A 23,073-nucleotide genomic window follows, 5' to 3' on the forward strand; every position below is an offset into this window, starting at 1 on the left:
TTATAACATTGCAAGATGCTGAAAAATTAGTTTACGCTTTTGTTTTCAGTCAGCTAGATTACTGTAACGCACTCCTCTCAGGACTGCCAAAAAAAGATATCAATCATTTGCAACGAGTGCAGAATGTAGCTGCTAGAATCTTAAATCGAAAAAGAAAATCTGAGCACATCACCCCAGTTTTGATGTCACTACACTGGTTACCTGTGTCATTTAGAATTGACTTTAAAATAGTGCTTATGGTTTACAAAGCCTTAAATAATCTAGCTCCATCTTATATTTCGGAATGTTTTACACCTTACACTCCAAATCGTAACCTTAGAACTTTAAATGAGTGTCTACTTAGAATTCCAAGAGCTAAACGTAAATTGAAGTGGTGAGACGACCTTCTGCTGTTATGCACCTAAAATCTGGAATACAGTGGAGCACTTTAAAACACTGCTGAAAACATTACCTTAACATGGGTTTCTCATAGCTTCATCTTAGTTTAATCCTGATGCTCTGCATATTCAATTAATTATCATTATTATTCATGGTGGCTCCAAAATCCGTACTGACCTCTACTTTCTCTTCTGTTCTTTTTCCAGTTTTCTGTGATGGCGACCTGCGCCACCACCTAATCAAAGCACCGTGATGTCCCTTCATTGATGGATTAAAGGCCAGAAGTCCACATGACCATCATCATCAAATTCTTCCATGAGAACCCTGAATACCATGAGGACTGATTGAGGTCATTTATGTTAGATAGAATGCCTAAAGGGGGCAGGTCGATCTCGTGGCCTCAGAACACCTGCAAATTATATTTTTTTCTCCAGCTGTCTGGAGTTTTTTTTTTTTTTTTTTTTGTCCTCCCTGGCCTTCGGACCATACTTTTATTCTATGTTAATTAGTATTTTCTAATTTTAATTATTTTGTCTTTTTTTCTCTTTCTTCATCATGTAAAGTATTTTGAGCTACGTTGTTTGTATGAAAATGTGCTATATAAATAAATGTTGTTGCTGCTTCTAATACATCACTGCTATAAAGCTAGTTGATGTTACACTGTATTTATGTGTGTTTCTTTATGGATTTATGGATGAAATAAAGGGATTTGAAATGCAAATGCACCAACATTGTGGTAATTACAACACAGAATCCTGCTAACAAGGGTCATCATCGATAACTTGGACTTCAGCAAATTGATCCTCAGTTTGAAATACTTTAAGTAGCACTGCCTTATATGAAGCTTGTTCTTTTGCTTGAAACAATATATTACTTGTCATTATGTTGCTTTTAATGTAAAGGAAAAGAAATATAATGTATACACTACTTAATTTGTATTTTTTGTCTGCTATTGATGACACTAAAGAAGTTGCTTTCGTTGTACTGATAATGTAACATGCTACTTTGTATATTTTTCAAAGTTCCCTATTTGTTTAAAAAAAAAAAAAGTTAAATAAATAAATTTGTTAAATTCCCCTGGATGCCAGTTACTGAAGCAAACATTTCCCCTTAAAAATAATATATAACCTAGCCTACACTAAGGGCAAATGCCAACCACATCATACTTGGCTGGGAACTGTCCAACAAGTCAAAACGACAATATCATCTGCGAGACTCCAAATGGAATCTCTCCACATCTTGACTGCTCCTTGATATCTTGTCCATAAAAGCATGAAGAGGAGAAGACAAGATACAGCCTTGGCAGAGTTCAGCATTCACATTGATGGAATGAACTTAACCTCAAGTGTGCACAAATGTCATAAGCAGGTTCAGAAAGTGGATGGTTGTTTGTTCATTCGGATGGATAGATGGATGGAACTACTTTTTACGTAATAATAAAAATAATGTGTATGTCTGTTTGGAGACAAAAATATGCATACTGAAGTGTTACTCATTAGTTGGGATACAATGTACAGGTATTATCAAATACTATTGTCCATCCTTCACTTTTCTGAACTTTGTCTAGCAGAGCATTAGAGACCTCCAAAGCCAATCTATCATCAACAATGGTTGGGACAGCAGTCCCCATCAATTGCACATTTATGTAAACACTCAAATTTACTGGTACTGCATCAGTTTACTGTAACCATTCAGTGTAAAACAGTGCTTTAGGAATGCAGCAGGAATGGAGAACATATGAAAGCTCAAGACACCCTGAAACTCCAGCAGAGAATGAAAGTTAAAATGTTAACCTATGAATTAACCTATGAATTATATTATATTATATTATATTATATTATATTATATTACATTGATAACGCTAAGCAGTTTGTGTTTAAAGTACTGTAAAAATTGCATACTGATATTAACAATACAAAGCATTTGCTTACCTGCCCTTTTGGTCCTTTTATTCCTTTTTGCCCCTTTGCAAAGACAATAGAAAAAATATATTCACTAAAAGCTTTAAGGCTTTAGTAATTACTAATATTCTGTTTGGTTGTGCAAAGCACTGCATGAAGTACTTGTATTGAGCAGTAATATGTAAAATTAAGGATGAAGGTGCAACAATTAAGTTAAGGAAAGGTTTTAGCCTACCTTTTCACCTTTAACACCCTGAATTCCTTGTGTTCCTTTATCTCCCTGGAATAAAAATATATAAAGTTTATATACGTAATATAGTATTAAATTCAGTTTTTATTTTTGGCACTCACAAATATTATTGGATTAATCAATTAATCAATTAATCTCCAGAAGCTATATACTCATCCTTAAAATTTCAGTTCTGCTTTATTACTTTTATAAGTCCTGTCAATTATTAACCCACTTAATCCAGGCCAGGGTAAACACACACACAGAAACACTCACTAAGGTCAATTTAGAGTCACTAATTCACCTAACCTGCATGTCTTTGGACAGCTGGAGTAAACCCACAAAGACATGGGGAGAACATGCAAACTCCATGCAGAGGGGACCTGGGACATGAACCCTAGTCTCCTTACTGTGAATCAGCACCACTTCTACTGCACCACTGTGCCGCCCATTCCTTTGAAGTGTAGAAGTCAAAGTTTATCTTTATAGTATTCGAAAGCAAAGCTTTCATGTGGAGAATTTGAGAAAATGTAAACAGGTAAGTGAAAAAACATGCCTTAAAATGTGTCCCACCCTATCATCTGTAGGCACCAACCCTGATCCTGAATACACAAGTTTAGCAGTTGTCAAAAATACATAATTAGGACATTTATTTAATAAGAAACAATGTGCAGGCATTTATTCTTAGTTTTTCATGCAACGCACTGCTTGTTCTTCAGCACCACCGATAGTATACCGAATACTGCAAACCCGCGCTGCATAACTGCCTTAGTGTGTTCGCACACATGAAATTGAGTAACGATGCTGAAGAAAAAACCGAGTGAAATCCAGTAACTCTAGTTCTATGTAATGCTATTTTGATATTTGAAATAAAATCAAAATAAAAAAAAACAATAAAATACAGGTAATAATTAAAAAAAAGTTTAAATGATCCAAGTAGATCATCAAGTTGGGGGGCAACTTTTCCGGATCCCACTAAACATACAGTGCAGCACATGGCAAAGCTCAGTGGCTTGGTGGCACCAAAACATAAAAACATAAATATTTTCTATCCTTTTAGGTACATTTAAGAATAGGCTACTTCACTTAACACAAAAAGCATCTACCTTAGAACCTTGTTTCCCAGGTAATCCCAGATGGCCCTAAAAAAGAAAATCAAGTTATATGATTACAGTTGATTTTAGTAGTAGTAGTTTTATAGATTTTTATTATTATTATTAGATATAATAACTTACAGTTGCTCCAGGTGGACCAATAAATCCCGGTCTTCCTGGTTTTCCTGCTGAGCCTTTGTAACCTTTTGGACCCTGCAAAAATCCCAGCATCTCCAGATTAAACAAATTTCCAACATAAGCATCGGAATCCACATTTGCAAATATTGTAGCAGTTTACCAGATGTTACACTCACCCATTCCATTTTGTAAATACAATTGAAATGTCTGTTGTTGTGTAATAATGTACAGATAAGAACACCTCTAAAATATATTTCTGTTGTCTGTGGTTCTTTGGAAGCTAACTATACTGTGCCCTCTAATTTTCTATCAACTGCTACTAACACTATGAAACCTGTAGGAATTTTTTCATTTCTTATCAGTTTGAAGAAATTTAAAACCTATTGTCCCAGAGTCAGATTTTATTTCTCCAATGGAACTATAGAACATTTTGTGTCTGATGACTGGGTTTTGATTTATGATTTTTGGACCTGACAATACAAAGTCACAAGTAGACTCCCCATTGTCTGATCCTTCAGAAAGTTACTTATGCATATACATTAGCTGAATCAAAATTTAACTCTGAAATTAGTGTGTTTCACAGTACGTCAACAGTATTTGTGGAAAGTGTTTAGTATGTAAGACATGGCAGTATACCTAAAACAAACACATCTGCATACTTGTTATCTATTCAAGTGGAATAAGCACTATATAAATAAAATATTATTATTATTATTATTATTAAAGGGTTACATAAAAATATACAATACTAAAGGCTAATAATATAGTACATACTAAATTTATTCCTACTTTTAACAAAGACATTCAAAAGATTTTTATGTTATGGTTTACATAAAATACTGAATAAGATGACTACTTACCGGTATACCTCTTAGGCCTTCATGTCCAGTAGGTCCTTGCACACCTTTTTCACCCTTTAATCATTAAACAAGCATTTTTACTGTTTCATATTCATAACTAACAACACCATTTCTTCTACTATGAATAAAGAAAACTTACCCTTTCACCAGATGAACCAGTTCTTCCTTCACCACCCTGAGGCCCTTGATATGCCTACAATGTTCACCAATATATCATTTAAGACATATAACATCTAAAATATACTGTAAATGAAACACTAAAAGTGATAGCACTCCTGCTATGTTACTGTTGTATTCTGACCTCAATACCCATATCTCCATCTCGTCCAGGTATTCCAGGATCACCAACAATTCCCTATAAAACAAAAGGCATACATGACAATGATTCACTGGTGATACGTATGCATGTACTGTCAAGGTCGTTTCTGAGCAGTTAGTTACCTTTATTCCAATAAACCCCTTCTGTCCAGCAGGTCCAAGTACACCCTGTAAAGAAGTGTGAAAAATATTATTTGGCATATCTTTAGCAGCAACAAACTAAATCCCTAAGAACATATTTAAAATTGGATTATTTAAGTATTGGAAGGCCATTCAGTAAATTGGCTTATGGTACATATGATGAATAACTTTTGCTTGAGATAAACTCAAAAGTAAACTATACAGAGGTAAACAAACACCTTCTTCTCAATCCATTAATGAAAATTTGAAACTTGGTCAACACAATTTTCATTTTTACTTTGTTTTATTTTAATACGAACTGGCATAGTTTCTATGTGTTACTTTTATAAATGCACAGCACTTAACATAAAACATCTCATGATGCTGAATTGAAATAACATTCAAACAACTCCAAAGCTGGGCACCCTGGAGCAGTGCTAATCACTTCAACAATGTTCTGTCTCTCATGCAATATATACACAGGCATTTCCACATACTGTATTTTATACAGCAGATACTTCAACTTATAAACATATATTTTTTAAGATAGCCAAACATGATGCAGTTCGCAGATCTTTCTATATGGTTTCTGTCAAAAATCTGCAGATCCTAATGTAATGAAAAAATACATACTTGTAAATGGCAGGGATCTGAGAGTCTAGCTAAATAATGAAAAAATAATGAAAAATACTGAACAAAGAAGGACTCCCGAACTGAAAAACTAAACATAACGTTCACCAGCGCATAACTGATACAAGACAGGAACCAGCCCTGCATAGGCTGCTAGTCCATATCTGTATTCACTCACAAACACACACAGACTCTCATAAAGGGTCCATTTGCAAACAGCACTCAGCCTAACTCGCGTGTCTTTGGAGATCTCCATATCTAAACCACAAAGAGATGCTGGTTACTGATGCCATTAATATTCATACTGAGGCATATATACCCAGAAAAGCACTAAATACAACATTATTGAAGATGTCATAAGTCATAAAATTATATAAAAGATTACTCCGCCAACCCAAAGGCTATAGGTCAGGTGTCACAGGTAAATTAATGGCTACAATTATTAAAGACAGACAGAGAAGAATCTTGCAGGTATTCCACCAAACTTTCAAAATGCATTTATGGAGGAGAGATACTTTTTCAGTAGTGCAGTATATTATATATCAAAGATCAGAATGATGCATTCTTGATTTAAAAAAAAAAACATATAACTGAATTACCCCATGAAAAGATAATGATTAAAATGCAAGGTTTAGAGTTTCAGGATGCAATATACCAATGAGTGCAGGATCAGTTTTAGCAGAAGTATACCAGTACCAATTAAGCATTACATTAAGTTATTTAGTTCTCTCATTACATAGATAATACATATAGAACAGAAATAAATTATAGAATACTAAAGACATACATTATGATCTGGAGTAATCGTTCAACTCCCAGCTCAATAACTGTGCAGCACCAAGTCAGATACGTGAACTGATAAAGAACATTGTAGGATACAGGTAGGATTGAGCCACAATAGCATTGACAAGCTGCTACCTGTGCTATCTTCTGAAGCTGTTGTAGACCAGCACTAGTATCACTTTTTCCATTTATTAAGTATGAAAGATAATTATTTCTCTGATTTTTATATGACTAAATTATCTTTCCGTGAGTTTGGATTTTTATGGGCCTTAGGGTCACAATATATACAAGGTGAGACATATTTATGTTAACACTAATGGATTATTTTTCTTCTGCAGATAGACATACACCATGGGTGACAGATTAACAAGATTGCAATTCATTGTATGGTGAAGGAGCTTGTATGTGTATAGCAGGAAAGTTTGTGATATCAATGACCTGAAGGACAGAATACGGACTGTGGTATCACCTATTCCCTGCGTAATCTGAGGGAGCGCCCAGATGCCTGAGGAGCCTGGGCCCTCAGTACTTCCACCACACCCGGAAGTGCTGGGGGGAAGAAGACCAGGGACACCCAGAGTGCTTCCGGGTGCACAGTCGGCACTTCCGCCACACCTGGGAGGGCTGGTGGAAGGTTATTGGGAGGCACCTGGAGCTCATCCGGGTGAGCATAAAAGGGGCCGCCTCCCTCATTTCGATGGCTGAAGTCGGAAGGAAGAGAGATGGAGCTCGGGAGGAGAGGAGTGGAGGTGGACCTGAGGAAGGCAATGTGAAGGAAGGCCTGGACTTTGGGGAAGTACTGGGGTTGTGTGTGTCATCTTTGTAAATAATAGAATGTATAATAAACGTGTGTTGGGTGAACTATCGGTGTCCGCCAGTCTGTGTCCGGGCTATGCTCCACTATATATATATATATATATATATATATATATTTATATATACACTATATATATATATATATATATATATATATATATATATATATATATATATATATATATATATATATAATAGAGAGAGAGAGAGGGACCAGCATTCCAGCTGGGATAACCTTGTTCCTTTACCTGGCTTGGCAGCTAGCGTAATAGACAGTCAGGATGGGGGGGGTGTGACAAATCATAATGGATGGATGACATGGGTAGTCCTTCTCCAGGTCAGGAAGCCAGACGAATTGTGTTCATTCCCTCATACACTAGGTGGAAGCATCCCTTGTGACAAGCTAGTATATGGATGTCTGCTTGGGAGCATGGGAGTTGTGGTCACATAGAGGGTTGCCCTGTTGGATTCCACTGGGGGCCACCTTGTAACTGTCAGAAGATGAATGCTCTGTTGCAGGGTGGTTCACTTGACTGGTAAATGCTTCCTGGAGACAATGGTTTGGGCAGTGGAAGTACTCCTGGTTCAGGTTTAAAAGAGAGCCCTCCACTTTGCCTGCAAAGTCAGGGTTAAGAGAGGAGCTGGACAACGCCCAACTGGGAAGAGTGAAGGAGGAAAAAAAAAAGAAAAGGAGTGTACAGAATTGTATTGTGCACTTCTAAGGAAAGAATTCATGTCAATAATTAACAGTAACTGTTGCTTAGTGTGTATTTTTGGAATACTAATGATTTATCAATTATTTTGTGTTTGGGGTTATACCCAGCTATATTATTTAGTTACAATGCCTGTTGCCATTCGCTAGGGGGGTGTGACTTGTGACAAGACATACGTGTGACATATGATATCATCACACCTCTACTGTTTAAGATGGTGGTTCCCCCTGCCACAACATTCTTAAAAATTCTGGTTCTTTAATGGCACTATATGTTTCTTTAATAGGTTGTGTGCTTCCTCATAGAGCCATTGCTTTACAAAGCACCACTTCATTCTGGGATTCTCTGCATATGAAGTTGATTCTTTGTACATTGAAAAACTTCCTAATGTGTGGTAAAAAAGTGACATATTTATTGTAGGCTACCAAGCAGGATACAAACAGAGTAAGAAAACCTTGACTTGGCTTGTGTTAATGTACGTATGCAATGACAATTCTTTTAAAATTATGATCCATTGGTATTTCACAAATCTGTTATCAGCTATTCATGGTTATTTACTTTATGGAGCCTGCTACAGATCTAGATAAATAAAAGGTTCAAAAATGGTTCCCATATGGCATCGCTCTCAAGAACCGCTCTGGCACCTTTAACTTTACAACTGTTTGTATTTTCACTAATAAGAACCAGTAAATTCTAGCAAGTTATGAAAGGATGTAATTTTGTCTTTTTGGATGACTAATTTTTCCTCCCATTTTGTTTTAAGATACACAGCTCTTGTGATTACTTTGGTATTTGACTACAGCTTGTATCCTGATGTTTCATTCAGCTAGCCCTTAAAGAAAACTCAACATTTTTCAATTCACAATTTATTTATTTAGTTAGGTGTATTTTAAGAGTCATAGCCATTTCTTGATTTACTGTTATTTTAAAGTGATCTTGAAATGATGAAGGCAATGTGATTTGTGCTTTGACAGCCAGCACGTAGATGGCTGTTTCTGACCAAAACATTGTGATTTTTTGAGACTGATATAATCAGTAGGGTTTCAGGATTTTTTTAATTAATTTCTTTAAGGTTTTTAACAATCTGTGTCTAATTTTAAGTTCCTTTTTTATTTTGAAGATCCTTGACAAAGTTTTTGTGTTTTACCATGGCATCCATAAGAAAACAAGGACCCTTGCATCTAACTTGGTGGTCACATTCTTCAGCATTGCCTGGATTGTCCTTCACTTGTGATGTCCTGCTAGCAATGGTATAAAGGTTGGCCCAGACAGTTCTGGGATATCCATATTTGTGGAAAAGCAAACTCTTGGCTTTATGCACTTTACATTTTGCCGTTTCCTGTTCTCCCTGGTTAAGATATTTTTGCTCTGTTTCTGGTGTTTGATTTTTGGTTTGAGTCTCTAACTTTGATCAAAGATCAGCATGACCTTTGGTTTTTACTTCGGCTTGTTTTTTGACTATGCGCATCTCCCAGTCACTTTATCTCCTATACACCGTACAAAGGCTCTTTAAATCAATACGGTGGCTATGTTCATGAAACCCAGATTCCTCATCCTAAACATTTTGTGAGTGATCTAAGTTATTGAAAAGGTATTTTTTTATCATTGCAGGTTAACTTTTGACACCTAGACATGCTGTAAAGCAGGGGTCGGCAACCTATGAATTGAAATATAGTAAAAAAAATTACATTTAATTACATTATATTTTATGTTCACACCCTCACCTACGTTTTGCGTATGCGACTCACATGTAAATGGAAATCATGTGTTCAGTGCAGGCCGTGGTACTTTAAAGCAAACCTCTTATTATATTTTAATTACAGCGCATGCGTTCGAGCTCCGCATCCCCATTTACGTTTTGCACATGTGACTTGCATACAAAGGGAAACCATGTGTTCAGTGCAGGCTATGGTATGTTAAAACAAACCTCTTGTTATTATTAAGTAATACACTGCCCCAAAATCACTCACAAAAGGGTAAAACTTGATGTTCACTCTTTTCAAGACTCTTGGACAAATGTATATGAATTTGTACAAACAAAAGGATCGTGCTGTGTGTGCGTTATGCTGTGAAAGTGTCGTGTGTCATACATCAAGTGTACAAAGATATTATCAAACTACACATCAATCCACGTTAAAAAACTCTAATGAGAAAAATGAAGCTATAAAAGAAGTTGTCTAACAGCTGAACATTCAGAAGTCTGCATGAAGCTAAAAGTGACCAATTACACACCCGATATTGAGCAAAGAGGTATAGGGACAAGGTTGGCATTAATTGATTAATAGCTATGATTAATAATAAAGGATGATTAATTATATTAGAATTCTTGATAACTTTCTTAGTCAAACTATGTATTTTGTATTGAAAAAAATTGTCATTTATAATTTGTAATACAATTTTTAATAAATGTGTTGAAAATTAAAAATTGACAAAACATTCTTTTCACATATGATCCTATGTATTTTAAAATATTGAATAACTAATAATATAAGATCCGGTTATAATGGACTTCAAAAGTATATAATATTCTTTTATATTATACTATAATATATATTTTTGAAGCTCATTATAACCCGACCAATTTTGTTACTATATATAACAAAATTGGTAGAATTATGTCGGCACGCGGAATAACATTGTAACATAGGTTCGGCACGACACCACTAAAAGGTTGCCGACCCCTGCTTTAAAGCAAAGATGGCATTCATTATTTGTTAGTTGGGAGACTTTTAGAGCAGGCATCTGCTTTTTATGACGCTGTACATACTTTTTCAAATCTACGTGATTTCAAACATTTTAAGGTTATTTTTCATTTCCAAGGAAGGAAGGGAATGGTTGTTGAATATAGTTGGTCAGAAATGATTCATCATACAATCAGGTACACAAGAAGAAGCAAAGAAATGTCTCAACGGAGTGTTACACATAAGTCCAAGCCAACTGAAAAATACAAAATAATTGAATGACTAGACAAAAGCCAGCAGAGCAAAGTTGTTTGTCCATCCAGTAGTGAAATTCTGAAGATAAGCATCTCTCATTCAACCAGTAGAATACCCCATCAAGGTTCTCATTTTTTAAAATTAACCAGGAGCACAAACAGATGATGATGAACTTGGCACTATATGTAATGTCGATCTCTTCTTTTCCTGTCAAAGGCACATTTGGATGCTGCTTTCCTACTATATGTACAGCTTAGCGTTTTTTCCTCTACCAGTCAAAAAATATAGTTAATTAGGGGTTGCTGGGAAAAATATGTGCTCTTGGAGGTTAGCTTAAGAATGTGATAGCAATTAGACAAAATGAAAATTTGATTGACTCAATTTGTTTAGACAATTCAGCCATTTATAATTTGGTTTCAGTCTCTCCAGGCCCCACAGTAGCCAGTGCACAACCAAAATGAGCTATACAAATTCGACCACTGGTTTAACCAAGTCACCAACTCAGGACCAGAACTGGTACTCGGCATTCAGCAATATGTTTCTCAAGGCTGAGAACAAGAGCATGCTTAGAACTGTCAACTCCTTACTGTGGAATGTTAAAATTAAAATTATGTCAACCCAGCAGTTAAAATTAAATACCTCCCAGGAGCCAAGACATCTGACATTGAGGCTAAATTGGATTTCCAATTTGATGAAGTATCCACTTTACTGCTTTGCAAAAATCTTCGATGTTAAAGAGAAACTACATATCTTTGCGAAAAAAAAAGTTTAAAAAATGTCAGAACTTAATTTTGTTGGGCCAGTTACCAAGATTATACAAAGAAGATAGGGTTCATTTGCAAATTGTGTTCTCTTCACTGCTTGTTAGAAACCTGGTGTGCAAATAAAAACAATACCTTTTTAAGAGAGACTGTCCTAACTAGTGGGTATATTTTATTTTAACCTAAATTATGGCCTAGTTGACTAATCAGTGCACCATCTAGACCACAGTCTTGTGATCTTAAATCTCAGTTTCTTGTCTTGACTGTTATTGTTGTAGTTGCTAACCAGAACACCTGCTGTGAGGTATCTCATAAACTGAGTCATGAAACAATATATAAATCAATTGATAATCAAATAATAAAGAGTATAGTTAGAGTTAGAATTAAAATCAGATCCTCCATCACAGTTACCAGGTCAGGTCAGGTTGGAGAGCATGCGCTGGTACAGTGTGTTGCCACACCCACCACACGACGAAGCTTGGGATCCTGGTTGGCAACCCCCAAGGCAGATACACGGTCCAGTCCCACCCTCCGGAATTGTCCCTCTATCTGCCTCAGCCAGGTGTTACGGGGGCATCCCCTTGTCCTGGTCCAGCCATTCGGGTCCTGAACAATGAGGATCCTGCAAGCCGGATCACCCTCTGGGAATCACACCACATAGCCAAAGTTCTATAACTGACGCTCCCTCACAATGCAGGTCATGTGCCTTATTCGGGATTCCATGTGCAACACAAAGCCAAACCAGTGGTATCCAAGGATTCTCCAAAGAGACACAGTACCAAAGGAGTCCAGGCTTCATCTCAAAGACTTGGACCTTTGTCCTTTTGCAGAGATATCAGGAGCACCACACACCAGTGACCTCATGACACCCTATACTCTCCCAACCCATCTACTAACTTCATAGTAAGAGTCACCAGAGACATGAATGTCAATGCCGAGGTAAGTAAACCTCTCAACGAGGTCGACACTCTCTCCGCAGACAGACACACTGCTGATGGCCATGCCCAAGAAGTCATTAAAGGCCTGGCTCTTGGTTTTTATCAGGACACTCGGAAGCCCAGACACTCAAACTCCTCTCCCCGATCAGGATGTCCCACAGGGCAGCCCAATCAACTGAGTCAAACTCTTTACGAAAATCGACAAACGCTGTTACTTGTATAATTAAATTGAAATTAAAATATAAAGTATACTACTACCTGAAATGCTTCTTTGCAGTTTAAAATAATAATAATAATACATTTTATTTACAGTATATGGCACCTTTCCCATGCTCAAGGCACTTCACAGAGTTTAAGAAAGGGTATATAGCATACAGCATTGTACTAAACCAGATAAATAAATAAAGAAGAGTAAGATAGCAAATTCAGACAACATAATTGATGGTCCAGCACACACACACAGGTTACATGAGAATCCTGACACAGATGTAAACTGAAAGAAGGGTAATAAAGTCAGATGAGTTTTGAGTTGTTTTTTAAAAGAATTCATGGAGTCATCTGATCTAATTCATTTCGGTAGGTCATTCCCATGGAGTGTAGATTAGTGTGGGGCACAACAAGATTGCCAGAATCAGAGGACCTTAGTGGGCAGACAGGCACATAGTGATGGAGAAGGACACTGATGTAGTTTGCTGTTCTCTGAACATTCCCTTTCTTGGAAGTAAAGTTGTTTTGAGTAGCAATATTATATTAAATACAAAATCTGATCTGTGTATTTTTATTGAAACCTGGGCAAATCAGGCACTATTCTTTTAGCTGAGACAACACCAAATGGTTTAACATTCCTTTATAAATCAGGAGATTTTTGGACAAGGAGGCAAACTTTGAATAATTCTGTGTGATGAATACTGCTTCTAAAAATATGTTTGAATTTACATCCTTTCAGGCATTCCGATTAGGTAATATAACAATTTTTCAGTCCTTGCTTATGACTGAATTTTTCATATTTTTTATAACTTAGCTATTAATAACAATCATGTAGTGTCAAAACTGATATTTTTAGTAAGAATTTTATTCATCTGCTAAACTTACAATGATTTTGCAAGAGTGTTAATGGCCCGACTCATTGTCGTATTCACACACAGGATTTAATTATTACTACCAGAGCTGAGACACACAATGTTAGTATTACTCCACTAAATTATCTGTGATCACAACTTAATTATATCTGACTTGTTCTTGTTTTTACCATTACAATCAAAAGGACAGTGTGACATCTTGATTGTAACTTTGCATCAAAATAAGTTGATATTTTGAGAAATCTGAACTTAATCTAAATTGCTTTCCATAATTATCCAACATATAATTATGATGAGACTCCCATTTAAACAAAATTGATTACAATACATAGAACTATCTCTCTGGTTTAAAGAGAGTACTCAAATTCCTATATTAGAATGTGAAAGACTAGAATAAAGATGAAGGACAAAAAAAGATATAGATCTTTTTTCAGATCTATGAACAATCAATGTAAAAACATATAACAATAAGCTTTCATTTGTGGCCCACTCTGTCTGCTACATCAAATTAATATAACAATAGAAATAAATCCTTCTGTGTTATGCAGAAGAGTGGCTAATCTGTTTTATATATAGTCTAAGCTAGTACTGAGGTTGATACTAATTTAAGGTAATTTATTAAGATCATGTAATATTCCGTTGAATGTTCATGACAGTTTCTTGTTCCAGCTGTAACAATGGTTCACCTGACATAAGCTGTGTTGGATAGTTTCATAATGGCAACACTTACTGGTTTTCCTTTTTGTCCTGGAGTTCCACGGTCACCAGGATCTCCCACAATGCCCTTAAAGAAATAATGAAAGTAATAAATATGCTAGATACTTTTAAGCAATTGTATTGGAGAAAAATGGAGAAATTTATACCTGTCGGCCTTTTGGACCTGATGGCCCTTCAGCTCCAGAAAAGCCTTCTTCACCCTTAAAAAGATTGAATGCAGAATAAAATGAGAACAAAAATCATACTAAATATGATTAGAATTGAAAAAATAAAACAAAAAAAAGACTTTCAGTGTAATTCTAAATATTTTTACTGCAATTGGAAACCTTAACCCCCTGTGCCATAAATAGCAAAGAAGCACCATTCAATATTTTATATCTGCAAAGAAGTCAAATAAGCCTGACTGGATTCTAATCAGTCAAACTGCAAATGATTATGGTGCCCCATCTATATATCTCTATATATATAAAATCCAACGCCTGTCTGTCTGCATGTCTGTATGCTTTTCACGAGAGAACTACTTAATGGATTTAGATTGGGGTTTTTTCTATAATGTGCTTGAACATTCTGGTTGATTATGTGACTTCTCTCATTGCTCATCGCTAAGAATCATAGTTCGCTTGCAGGATTAATATATTTGCTCTAATCAGAGACAGAGGCTGTGGGCCGAGGGGAGGGGGAAAGAGTGACGTTGGAGTAGGGAGCCGGGCAGGGTCCACCTTACTCACGCTCCAGCCTCCGTTCAAGTCACTCTGCCTCTGCATTTTCAAGTGTACCTTGCCTAGGCTTAGCTGGTGATAACTTTTTGTTTATTGATTTTTAAAGTTTGCCCTGTTTCACTACTACACAGGTGGGCCCGTGGGTGATGGCTAGTATATATATATATATATATATATATACACAGTATATATATATATATATATATATATATACAGTATATATATAAAATCCAACATGTGTCTGTCTGTCTGTATTTCTCTTTGTTTTTCAAGATTTAGGATCTAGATTGGGTTTTTTCTATAATTTGCTTCAACATTCTATTTGATTTTGTAACTTCTCTCATCGTATCATAGTTCACTTGCTAGAGCTATTTATTTACAAGAATCCAAGAGACAGGCTGCGGGCCAAGGGGAGGAGGAGGGGGGACCGTTCAAGTCACTCTACCTCTCACCACGCGTTGGAGTGTACCTTGCCTCCGGTTACCTAGCGATACCTGTTTGTTCAGCAGACATTATCATCTACAGATTGCTAAGGAGTAACGTTTGATGTTTTTGAGAGAAACATCACAGCTACGTGTGTTTTAGAGGGTACCTGCTGATTGCCAGAGGTATCACAGCCATGTGCTCTTCTCCCCACGTGGAGACACTCGCCCATCAGAGCTGAACATGATCAGATACAGTGCCAGCATTTGACGTCAGAGTGTACCTACCTTCCACCTAGCCAGATTTACATTTTTTTTAATTGATTTTTAAAGTTTGTCCTGTTTCACTACTACATGGGCGGAACTGCGGGGGACAGCTAGTATAAAAAAAAAAAACAACTTGACAAAGCTTGATAAAATACAAGTAAATTAAAGTCAATTGACGAGCCCATCGGAAATGCAAACATATTATAGGAAGCCCAACAAGTTTAAATAATTATTACTATATCTGTAAAAGTTAAGAGCTCAACAGGAAACTGAATCAACTCATTAATCAACCATTTCTAAACAGTAATAACCACTCCATGTTCATTAACATTTGATGTAATTACTTCACCAGCCTCAATCACTGCTTCTACACTTGTAGCAATCTGGGCAAACTTTGGGATCTAATAATTTTAACAAACCACCACGTTATCCCTTTGAAACTATATCTTTCATAAATTCAGCCCAAGTCATATTCCAAACTCAGTCTCTTTAATATTAGCACATAAGCTGTTTAAACCTGAATTAATATATAGAACAGAACCATTCTGATAAATCGACTTCATCACAGTATATATATGCAGTCATACCAACTGTTTTTTTTATTATTAAGATAATATGCTACTGAAATAAATAAATAAATAAACAAAAATATCCATCAATGTTAAAAGTATCCATCAACATGAACTTACTTTGGACTAAATGTAAGTGTACCAGAGCTAATCTAAAAAAGTAAAGGCATAATGCCTCTTCTCCTATTGAACTGAATAGCAGTCCATTATATTATACACATGCGCACACACACACACACACACACACACACACTCATATATTGTGCAGTTTAAAAACCACATTCAAAATCAGCTAATCAGTGATCTCATTCAAGCTCATGGTGTCAGTTAGGACTGTTGCATAGTGTGTAGCAGCACTACAAATTATAGGACTCCATTTCCCTGCTTTCCCTAAGGTATTGCCCTGATTGGACAACTTCAGAGAGCACAAGGGCTGCTGGAGACAACTGGGACCAACAAGAACTTGAAAAGGAAGCCGGCTAGACAGTAAAAGGGAAGAACAAATCTGCCTTGGAATATAACTTGTTCATGGATCACTTCCTGTATCAATGCATGGTCTGTCTTATGCCTGCCCGTCATGTAAGTAGTGTGTTGGATTTACCACTGCCATCGTCGGAGGGAGCGCTCCCCACTTCTCTCCACCCCTCACAACATCAGGAACACTGATAAGACTGTTTATACAATTCTTACAGCAAGCTGTTCACAGAATCGCCATTTTGTTCCTTCATTCCACAATATCTGTTCCCACTGCTTTTGGACTGTTTATGGACTTTGTTCTTAGTGTTTATTGTTAGGTGTTTATCATTGTGTTATTTGTTATCAAGTTATCTGTTCATTTGTTGTTTTTGTTTTTGTTTCATTTAATATACAGAATTATTATTTTATATACTGTTATTTCATGTCTCTGTGGGAGAGTGGTGCAGGTCAGGCCAAAGCTGGGTGCATTCCTGAGGTCCCCACCAAACAAATAAATCACCATCTCTACAACAGTGTGAATCTGAGAAGCTCCAGACTGCTACAAGTGCATGGTATACTTAACATGGTATACACGGGGACCATGCTATATGACACCCTAGTATTCACTGATTTGCATATACAAAGTGAATTATTTGCGATAATATCTTGCTATATGATTTATTTCCCCATGAAAATGCAATTGACGCAGAGAAAACATGGAAATGTTTAATAATTGAATGCATTTAGGAAATAATTTTTATATGTATATTATTTTAAAAAAATCTGCATACTATGAGCGGATGTAATGTTAATAATAAACGGATATAATGAACAAATCACACACACCAAATTCTAAGTGCATGTGAGGCTTTATTTATACACTAGCAAAATACCTGCGCTTTGCAGCGGTGAAGTAGTGTGTTAAAGAAGTAACGAAAAAGAAAAGGAAACATTTTGAAAATAACGTAACATGATTGTCAATGTAATTGTTCTGTCACTGTTGTGAGTGATGAGTGTTGCTGTCATACATATATATATATATATATATATATATATATATATATATATATATATATATATATATATATATCTGTCACGCACTTGAGTAGGAGGTCAGCGGATTGATTCGATAGCACCTGGGAAACCATTCACGCCAGGGAATGGCGGGTATTAACTTTCTCCCTCTGCTTCCTCATAGAAAGAAAGACCTTCCTGCACCATAGGCTGGATTGACCGCAGTGCGTACTTCCGCCCTTCCTCCGCCATCTTGCCCTGACGTCATCCTTCCCATCCTCCCTTGCGGTCCTTCCCGCATTCCTCCACTTCCGCTCCTCCCCAATAAAATGGCGCGACGCCAGGAGTCGGCGCGCGATATGAACTGTTTGTTTATAATTTTGACCTGTTTTTGTTTGCTGTGTACAATATACGGGCCGGAAACCCCAACCCTTGCTGTCTCCTCGGTCCTTACATCTGGCGAGCGGCAGGATAGAGATCCCGGAATGACGGAGGGACAGGACCTCAACACGTGCTGCAGGCGATGAATGACCAGCTCCAGGCTGCAGCTTGCGCAAGCCGCCACCACCGGGAGCTGGAGGCCACGAAGGCCAGGTTAGTGGAAGCCCAACGGGCGAGACCAGACCCGCCCAGGCAGCCGCCTCCTCCTTTAGTCCGATGGGCCCTTCGAGGACGCCGACGCCTACCTGGGCATGTTTGAGAGGCGGCCACCCGGAGCAGTGGCAGCGGTCCAGTGGGCGCCCATCTGGCGCCATACCTGAAGGGACCCGCGCTGCAGGCCTATTATGACCTCCCTGAGGAGGAGGCCGCTAATTACGACCTCCTCAAGCCCGAAATACTGGCCCGCTACGGCATTAGCCCGGGCCAGCAGGCGGCCGAATGGCGGAACTGGGTCTTTGACCCTGAAAAGCCCCGCGCGCCCAGGCGCTCGAGTTCTGGGGCAAGATGGGCGCTGGCTACGGCCAGGAGGACCCGACGGGCGGAAAGTGGTCGAGCGGGTGGCCTGTGAAGGCCTGGTCAATGCGATGCCCAGTTCCCTCGCCCAGCAGGTCCGGGACACGCCTATCAGAACATGTCGGGCCTCCTCGACGCCCTGGAGCGCCAGTTGGCGGTCCTCCGACTTGGGGGTCAGAAAAGCCTGCTCGCGGGAACCGCAGGGACGGGCGGCCACCCCGAGCCCCTCGACGCGCTGCAGAAGCGCCAGCCAGAGCCAGAGAGGCCGGGTCCGCGCGCTGTTTCAAGTGTGGCGAGACCGGTCACCTGCTGCCAAACTGCCCCATCACACGCCCGGAGCCTATGGACTGCAGCTGGACATCGTCGGAGAGGTATTGTACCCGCCGCATCCCTTGGCGAGTCGAACACGGGAGTGGTGTTGCTAAATGGGCACGCCGTGGTGGCTTTGTTTGATTCCGCAGCAACATTACCATTGTTTGCTGCCGCGCAACAGTGGTTAAAACAGCATTTGTTGGTCACCTGTGTGCATGGGGGACTAGGTCATATCGTTCCGCCACTGCTATGTCACCTGGAAGGGGAACCAATCCAAATGACGGTCGCTGTGTTACCTGACCCCCTTCCCAGTGATTTGGGACAAGACTGGTCTAAAAGAATCAGCGGTAAGCCATTCGCGCTCCGGGGCCTCGTTGGATCTTGTTATGAGGGGAAAAGGCACCCTCCCGCGGCCTCCACGCCGTGCACAAGGGCAGGCCCTATGGGCTGGTGTCTCGGGGACCTTTCCGTGGCTACGGACCTTGACCCGAAGATTCCGCGGAGAAGGGACTAGCCAGGAACTCTTCCGGGCCCAGGCCCCAAGACCCTCTCGCGCCTGGACCATCAATTTCGGTCCACGCCGCCTCCTTTAAGAGGGAGCAGTGGAATGATGACTCCCTGCGCTTTGCCCGAATGCGTCGTTCTGCCTAACAGCTCAACAGCGGACGGATCCACACCGGGAACCCTTCTTTGTCCTTGAGAATGATCTGTTGTACCGGTGGCTACCCATGAGGGCGAGGTGCGGAAGTTGTTGCTAATTCCGCGTACCTTCCGGCGGGAGATATGCGAGCTGGCACATGCTCACCTCCTAGGCGCCCACCTCGGGGCCGAAAAAACACTGGAGAGGATTAAGCCCGCTTTTACTGGCCTGGGATCAATGAGGAGGTCCGGCGGTTCTGTCAATCCTGTCCGAGTGCCAGACCCGCCAGATTCCTAGGAGGGACCGTGCTCCTCTAGTCCCTATTCCCTCGTGGACATCCCCTTTGAAAGGATAGGGGTCGATTTGGTGGGACCCTGGAGCCCTCAACCCGTGGCCACAAGTATATCCTAGTCATGGTGGACTATGCCACCCGGTACCCAGAGGCGGGTCCCCCGCGCCCGCTAATACTAAAAGCATCGCGGGAACTGGTTAATTTGTTTTCACGCGTGGGCATACCCAAGGAGGTCCTCACGGACCAGGGTACGCCCTTCACTTCGGATACGTTCAAGGAGGTAGCCAAATTACTGCAGATAAAGCACCTGAAAGCGTCAGTCTATCACCCGCAAACTGACGGGTTGGTCGAGCGTTTAATCAGACGCTTAAGCAGATGCTCCGCAAGGTAGTCAGCGCGACGGCAGGAACTGGGACCAGCTCCTCCCGCCGTGCTTTTGCCTACCGGGAGGTACCCCAGGCCTCTACAGGCTTCTCCCCATTTGAATTACTATACGGGCGACAACCCCGGGGAATCCTCGACATCCTAAAAGAAGGCTGGGAGGCCGAGGCTCTTCCCTCCTCTAACATTTTGAGTGCGTGGCGCAACTGCGCGACCGACTCACAAAGATCAGGCCCCTCCTAAAAGAGCACGTGACTCGTGCGCAAGCAGCGCAGGCCGGTGTTACAACCGCAACTCCGTCCTCAGGGAGTTCCGCCCGGGGACCGAGTTATGGTGCTCGCCCCGACCTCCCACTCGAAGCTGCTCGCTCACTGGCAAGGGCCTTACGAGGTTAAGGAGAGAAAAGGACTCGTCGACTATTTGGTGAAACAGCCCAATCGTCGAAAGTGAGAGGATCTATCATGTCAACCTGTTAAAGCCCTGAGAGATAGAGAGGAGCTCCCAGCTCCCATAGGTCACTCTCCCTTTCGCAAGCACAACTGCCCTTAACCTCGGCGAAGAGCTGACCCCAAGCAGCGGCAGGAGTTAGCCCAAACACTCCGAGCCATCCCGAGGTAGTGAGCGAGTCACCCGGCGGACGCGCTGATTGCCACGATATAGTCACGGGCCCGGGTAATCGTCCGGGAGAGGCCCTACCGACTCCGGAGGCAAAAGCGCAGAGGTCGAACTGGAGGTGAAACGTATGTTGGACATGGACATAATTGAAGAGAGCCATAGTCCCTGGTCCAGCCCTATTGTCCTCGTCTCCAAGCCAGGCGGCTCCTGGAGGTTCTGTAATGACTTTAGGCGTCTGAATCAGATCTCCAAGTTCGATGCCTACCCCATGCCCCGCATTGGCGACCTCCTTGGCGGCTGGAGTACGGCTCGTATCTGACTACCCTTGACATGACAAAAGGGTATTGGCAAATTCCTTTAACGGCATCCGCAAAGGAGAAAACGGCCTTTAGCACCCCTAGCGGGCACTGGCAGTACAAGGTCCTCCCATTTGGGCTGCACGGGGCCCGGCGACCTTCCAGCGTCTGGTAGATAGAGTGCTGAAGCCCCACCAGTCCTATAGTGCCGCCTACCTGGATGACGTTGTCATCTATTCCGGCACCTGGGAGGAGCATCTACTGCAGGTCGCAGCTGTCCTCCGAACACTGGCTAAAGCCGGCCTCCGCATAAACCCCGGAAGTGTTTTTGGATTAAAGGAGGCCAAATATTTAGGCTACCTCGTGGGACAAGGACAGGTGCGGCCACAGAGCTCCAAAGTTAAAGACATCTTAGAATGGCCCGTCCGAATACCAAGAAACAGGTGCAGGCTTTCTTGGGGCTTGCGGTTACTACCGCCGGTTTGTTCCCGTTTCTCGAAGAGCAGCACCCTTGACTGACCTGACAAAAGGGCGCCCCTATACGTGGTGTGGACCGACAAAGCAGAACACGCGTTCAGTGACCTAAAGAAGGCCCTAACGTCGGCACCTGTGTTACGGACGCCCGATTTTGGGCTCCCGTTTATTCTCCAGACCGACGCTTCGGACACAGGCCTGGGTGCCGTGCTGAGCCAAAGCGTCGATGGTGTCGAGCACCCTGTGATGTACCTTAGCGGAAACTGATGGACCGGGAGACCCGCACGCGGCAGTGGAGAGGGAGGCCTTGGCCATTAAGTGGGCAGTGACCCACCTCCGTTACTACCTGCTGGGTGCGAATTCGCTCTGGTGACTGATCACGCTGCACTTCAGTGGATGTCCCTACACAAAGAGTCGAATCCGCGGGTCACCAGGTGGTTCCTGGACTTACAGCCGTATAAGTTCACTGTCACTTATCGGCGGGCACCCTTCAGGCCAATGCCGATGCCCTCTCTCGTATTCACGACCTCTCGGTTAGGTCCGCCCGACCTGGCGGTCCTGGGCTAAGGGGGATCGTGTCACGCACGCAGTAGGAGGCAGCGGATTGATTCGATAGCACCTGGGAAACCATTCGCCGCCAGGGAATGGCGGGGTATTAACTTTCTCCCTCTGCTTCCTCATAGAAAGAAAGACCTTCCTGCACCATAGGCTGGATTGACCGCAGTGCGTACTTCCGCCCTTCCTCCGCCATCTTGCCCTGACGTCATCCTTCCCATCCTCCCTTGCGGTCCTTCCCAGCATTCCTCCACTTCCGGCTCCACCCCAATAAAATGGCCGCGACGCCAGGAGTCGGCGCGCGCATATGAACTGTTTGTTTATAATTTTGACCTGTTTTTGTTTGCTGTGTACAATATACGGGGCCGGAAACCCCAACCCTTATTGCTGTCTCCTCGGTCCTTCACAATATATATACACACACATATAAACATATATATATACCTGTACATATCCATATATATATACACATACATCCACATATATACATATATATATATATATATATCTACATATACACACATACATACATACACACACATATATAAACATATATATACATATACATACATATCTACATATATACACATAAATACACTTTTTGGGGTGCGAGCAACTGTTGCTGGGGGTGCCAGAATCCATCAAGGAAGAAAAATAAAAAACATTATTTGTACAAAATCTTAATTTATTTATCCA

At 40.6% G+C, this 23,073-nt stretch overlaps 1 protein-coding gene across 1 annotated transcript in view; it reads right to left on the reverse strand.

The window, feature by feature from the left end:
• Window positions 1-23,073, reverse strand: part of zmp:0000000760 (collagen alpha-1(IX) chain) — a 73,165-nt gene that overhangs the window by 25,637 nt on the left and 24,455 nt on the right. The window contains exons 13-22 of the mRNA XM_039738340.1: window positions 14,558-14,611; window positions 14,425-14,478; window positions 5,042-5,086; window positions 4,902-4,955; window positions 4,740-4,793; window positions 4,601-4,654; window positions 3,744-3,815; window positions 3,615-3,650; window positions 2,515-2,559; window positions 2,310-2,342 (exon numbers count right to left, since the gene is read on the reverse strand). Of these exons, the coding sequence (XP_039594274.1) occupies window positions 2,310-2,342; window positions 2,515-2,559; window positions 3,615-3,650; window positions 3,744-3,815; window positions 4,601-4,654; window positions 4,740-4,793; window positions 4,902-4,955; window positions 5,042-5,086; window positions 14,425-14,478; window positions 14,558-14,611 (501 nt within the window). The remainder of the gene's footprint in view (window positions 1-2,309; window positions 2,343-2,514; window positions 2,560-3,614; window positions 3,651-3,743; window positions 3,816-4,600; window positions 4,655-4,739; window positions 4,794-4,901; window positions 4,956-5,041; window positions 5,087-14,424; window positions 14,479-14,557; window positions 14,612-23,073) is intronic.

The sequence above is a fragment of the Polypterus senegalus genome, chromosome 16 (genome assembly GCF_016835505.1).
Source record: "Polypterus senegalus isolate Bchr_013 chromosome 16, ASM1683550v1, whole genome shotgun sequence".
Classification (NCBI taxonomy): domain Eukaryota; kingdom Metazoa; phylum Chordata; class Cladistia; order Polypteriformes; family Polypteridae; genus Polypterus; species Polypterus senegalus.